The 3,906-nt window shown below is 49.7% G+C and overlaps 1 protein-coding gene across 1 annotated transcript; it reads right to left on the minus strand.

Moving 5' to 3' along the window:
- Positions 1-2,059: 2,059 nt before the first annotated feature.
- ABB37_02941 (putative zinc finger protein 2) lies at positions 2,060-2,926 on the minus strand (the record flags this gene model as incomplete). Its single annotated transcript, XM_015800101.1, has 1 exon — positions 2,060-2,926. One exon carries the CDS (start codon positions 2,924-2,926, stop codon positions 2,060-2,062), a length of 867 nt encoding a protein of 288 aa, XP_015661703.1.
- Positions 2,927-3,906: the final 980 nt, after the last annotated feature.

The following is a 3,906-nucleotide window of genomic DNA, read 5'->3' on the forward strand; positions in this document are numbered from 1 at the left end:
ACAAAGACGTAATATTGAGGAAAAAGCGAAAGGGAAAATAAAAAGGACCACAAAATCGCACCAGCGAGACGTGCGCTTGAAGGGTCAACAAGGAAGCTGAAGAGGAGCACAACAAACAATCAAACAAGAAAGCTGCATAACGGAGTCGGGAAAAAAATAGGCACCAATGAAAAGAACACACACACATATATAGTACTTTTGAAGGTACGTAGCCACTTTTCTTTTAATCTTTCCTCGCTACTTTCCCTCGTCGCTGCAGAGCCGCTTGCTGTCACAAAACAAAACAAATCAACGCACACTTGAATCACAGCAGGAGGCACTTCGTACCTAACCAAAAAAAAAAAAGAGGAACAACGGTAGCTTCACTAAAACGCTCACTTGATGTTGGACGGCACGAATTATAGTAAGCCTCCGTGTGTTCCTCATTTTCTCTTCTTTCCTCATCCAGTTAGACGGGCGATGTTACTAGCAGGGCAGCCAGAATGTAATATACTCGGTCCTCCCCCCTCTCTTTCTCTACCGCAGGGATGTGGACGAAAACACAAGGAGAAAAATGGAAAATAGGAGTCTTCAGAAAATTCAAACACGTCCTTTGAAGTCAATACTTGATGCATTCCGCTTTCTCGCCGCGTCATCGGTGTTAACTTGTAGAGGAAAAAAAAAGAAACAATGGCCGGAAAAAATGATAATAATCAAATTAACACATATCTTGTTCTCCCTTTTTGCACCGTCGGTTGCCAGTTTTCCCCGAGAACGAAACACGTTCTCAGACATCCTTCTCTTCTGTGAATGCCTTTTGTTTTGTTTTGTTTTTCTTCATCATCCCCCTTCACAACCACGCCCACAGTTTACACCTTCATATTTAGTTGAGCGCAGCCGCTGTTGCTGCTCAACGCGCCATGGAAGAAGCGGATCAGTCACTGCGGCACACGCATTGCGATAAGCTCGCAGACAATGGAAAGCCGAACGAACAACCAACCACAGAGAACGAAAAAAAAGGAGAACACAAAAAGAAAACAAATACGCCCACCTCTCTAGCCCGGCATCTGCCCGTTTTGACACTACACAGGACGGAGGTCTTCAGCAGCCTCGCTTTTCGTTCCGCCACGCAGAGCGCGTTTGCTGATCCTCGAAATGCCATAGACTTCGGAATTGCTTGTGAGCAACAACCCGGATCGGGCGGTAGAGCAGTGGTTCCAGCTTCCATCCCTACTCCACAACGTCCCTTCTGCGCTTTCCTTTGCACAGAAGGGGCGTCGTGGAGTGCACAGAGAGAAGGAAGAGAGGGTAAAAAGAAAAATACAAAGAACGACATCGGTCAATGGGCAGGTTGCAGAAGGCAAGAGAGAAAGTACAGAACACAAGAAAGATACAAAAGTAAGCGTTTAGGAAAAAAAGCAGCAACAACATAAAGAAACAACGGAAAATAGCAAGGACAACGGAAGAAGGAGCAGAAAAAAAACGGAAAAACACAGAGAGAGAAGGAATTCAGACCCCATCGAAAACAACAACTAAAAATTTCCATGTGCCGAAATCCTGCGGAGACGAGAAGAAATGGACGAGAATCACCGCGGTATGGGAAAGGGGGCAACAAAGTAACGTAACGGAAAATAAAAGAGACATTAAGCACGTCAACCGCCATCCTTTACAACACGTGAGTAAGGATGTAGGAAGGGCCTCGTTTTTCTTCCACGTGAAGCGCGCCAATATTCGCCGTCCTTGCAGAGTAATTGCAGCTACATAAACAAAGAAAAAAGAAACCACAAAAAACAGTTACGAAAACAGATGCGAAACGAGGAAAATAAAGAGAGAGATTAGAAGAGAAGACACGCCAACGAAAAGATCAGAAAAACACTGATGCGATAAACTATTCTATTCTTGTGGTAGAAGAAACAAAAACGCGGACGTCAAGATAAGCCCTAATACCTTTCAGAGTGCAGGCGAAAACTGAGTAGAAAAAAAAAGGGAGAGCACAGCGAGGACAGAGACACGCTCGCCTCGACTCGGTGAGCTCAATAAAAATGATCTTGTTTGCTAACGCTGTTGTTATACGTCTCTTCTAGACAGGCGAGCGCCGTACATGGCGGAGCTTCGACTTGATCATCCGCGCATTGCCACCGCTTCCCTGCGGACGTTGACGGCCTGGAAAGCCGCTACTCCGTTTCGCCGACGACGCGTGTTGCACCGCCGGGTCTGCATCGATCTGCATCGACAGCAACGCCTCCGTTGGTGGTGGAGGGGGCAAGTGCTCGTGCTGCTCACGGAGAGCCTCCTCGTAGGCGGGGATGGCGCCCAACTCCGGCGACTCCACCTGCGGGACGGCGAGGGCTTCGCGGTAACTCGGCGGTGGTGTCGCCGTCAGCGGCGGCTTCGTGCTCGTGACGATGGCCTGCTTCTTCGCCATCATCTCCGGCGGGGCCTGGCGCAGCTCGTCGGCGCCGTGGGCAAAGGCGCAGTGAGCCCCAAAGCGGCAGCGGCGGCCGTGCATGTAGTTGAGGCACATCACCGTCTTCACCTTCGCCTTCTCGATCGCCGAGCAGCAGTCCATCTCGGCCGCGACGCGGGCGTTGTCGGCGGGTGTGTACGGCGGAGGGGCGTGCGGCCCGCTGGGCTGCGCTACGAGAGGGGTGTCTGAGATGTTGTTCTCGCTCTGCGACACAAACTCGGACTCTTTCTCGGTCGTGTTGACGACGAACTTCTCTCGCTCGCAGGCCTGCAGCGGGGGCTGGGGACTGCCAGAAAGGGGGAGCGCCGTTGCGGCCACGACGCACGGGTTGGAGTCGCCATCGCCGACAAGCAGCAGTGGGGCGGGGAGGCAAATCGGTAGGGCGGGCTCCGCGTCCTGGTCGCCGTCGCTGTCGTCCTCGTACGAATTGTTGTACTGGGTGTGCTTGAGCAGCTGCTCCAACTCCTGTGATGAGAGCATTTGGGATAAATATCGTGTCAGAAGAGAGACGAGGTGAAGCGGAATGAACCAGCACAAGTATTTCAATGGGGGTAGGAGTACGGGGAGAGACGTGAACGACAACACAAACACGGCGGAAATTGATCTTTCTTTGGTTCCTTTTTTGTTTTTGTGGTGATGAAGATTCGTGAGGCAGCAAAGAATAATAATAGTAACGGAACCGGTGAGGAGGAGAACAACGCGGAGGGCGTGCTGCCTAGGGGTATTTTGAGGGAACCAAACGAAACAGAAGAAAGAGAGAGAGAGAAAAGGCGAAAGAAAAACAAAGCGGCTACTCTAAAAGAGTAGGTTTATGGGGGCAGCGAACAGCGCGTGCCAGTAGACAAAAGACGAAGCTAAAATGATTACGCACCTCGTAGTCGAAGTATTTGTTCCCATCAACAGCAAGAAGGAAAAGCAAGAGGAATAATGATGAAAAAAAAAATGTACGATACTTAACATACAAAACTTATAAAGAGATGTCGTCTTTCATGGGAAAAGGAGTAGTACTGAAGATGAAACAGTAAAGCAATAACACTTTCGATGATGCTATAAAAAAAAAAAACAGCGAGAAATGGGTGTTTTTCTTTAAAGAACGGCAGTTTACAGCGAGGTAACGTGATGCAGCTGCGCCACAAGCGAAGAGGGATGAGGGGGGAGGGAGGGGCATGAGGAAGAATAGACACAAGGGGGAATAATGCGTGGCGTATATTTCATTTCTTCTCCCTTCTTTTCAGGCGTAAACAGACTCTCATACGGGTCTGCAATCGACGTGGCTTTTCATATTCGCCGAGACGAAACCTCGTTTGCAAAGGCGGTAACTGACGCACGCCGCTGAAAGATCGTGATGTACATCAGCAGCCCCGCATTGGCGGTGCTACAGCCTGAATGCTCACCGAGCACCTCATCGACACGAGCACGACCACCGGCAAGATACTGTGGTCCCTTATAATAAACGTGTG

This window comes from Leptomonas pyrrhocoris (assembly GCF_001293395.1).
Source record: "Leptomonas pyrrhocoris isolate H10 chromosome Unknown, whole genome shotgun sequence".
NCBI classification, from domain to species: Eukaryota; Euglenozoa; class Kinetoplastea; order Trypanosomatida; family Trypanosomatidae; genus Leptomonas; species Leptomonas pyrrhocoris.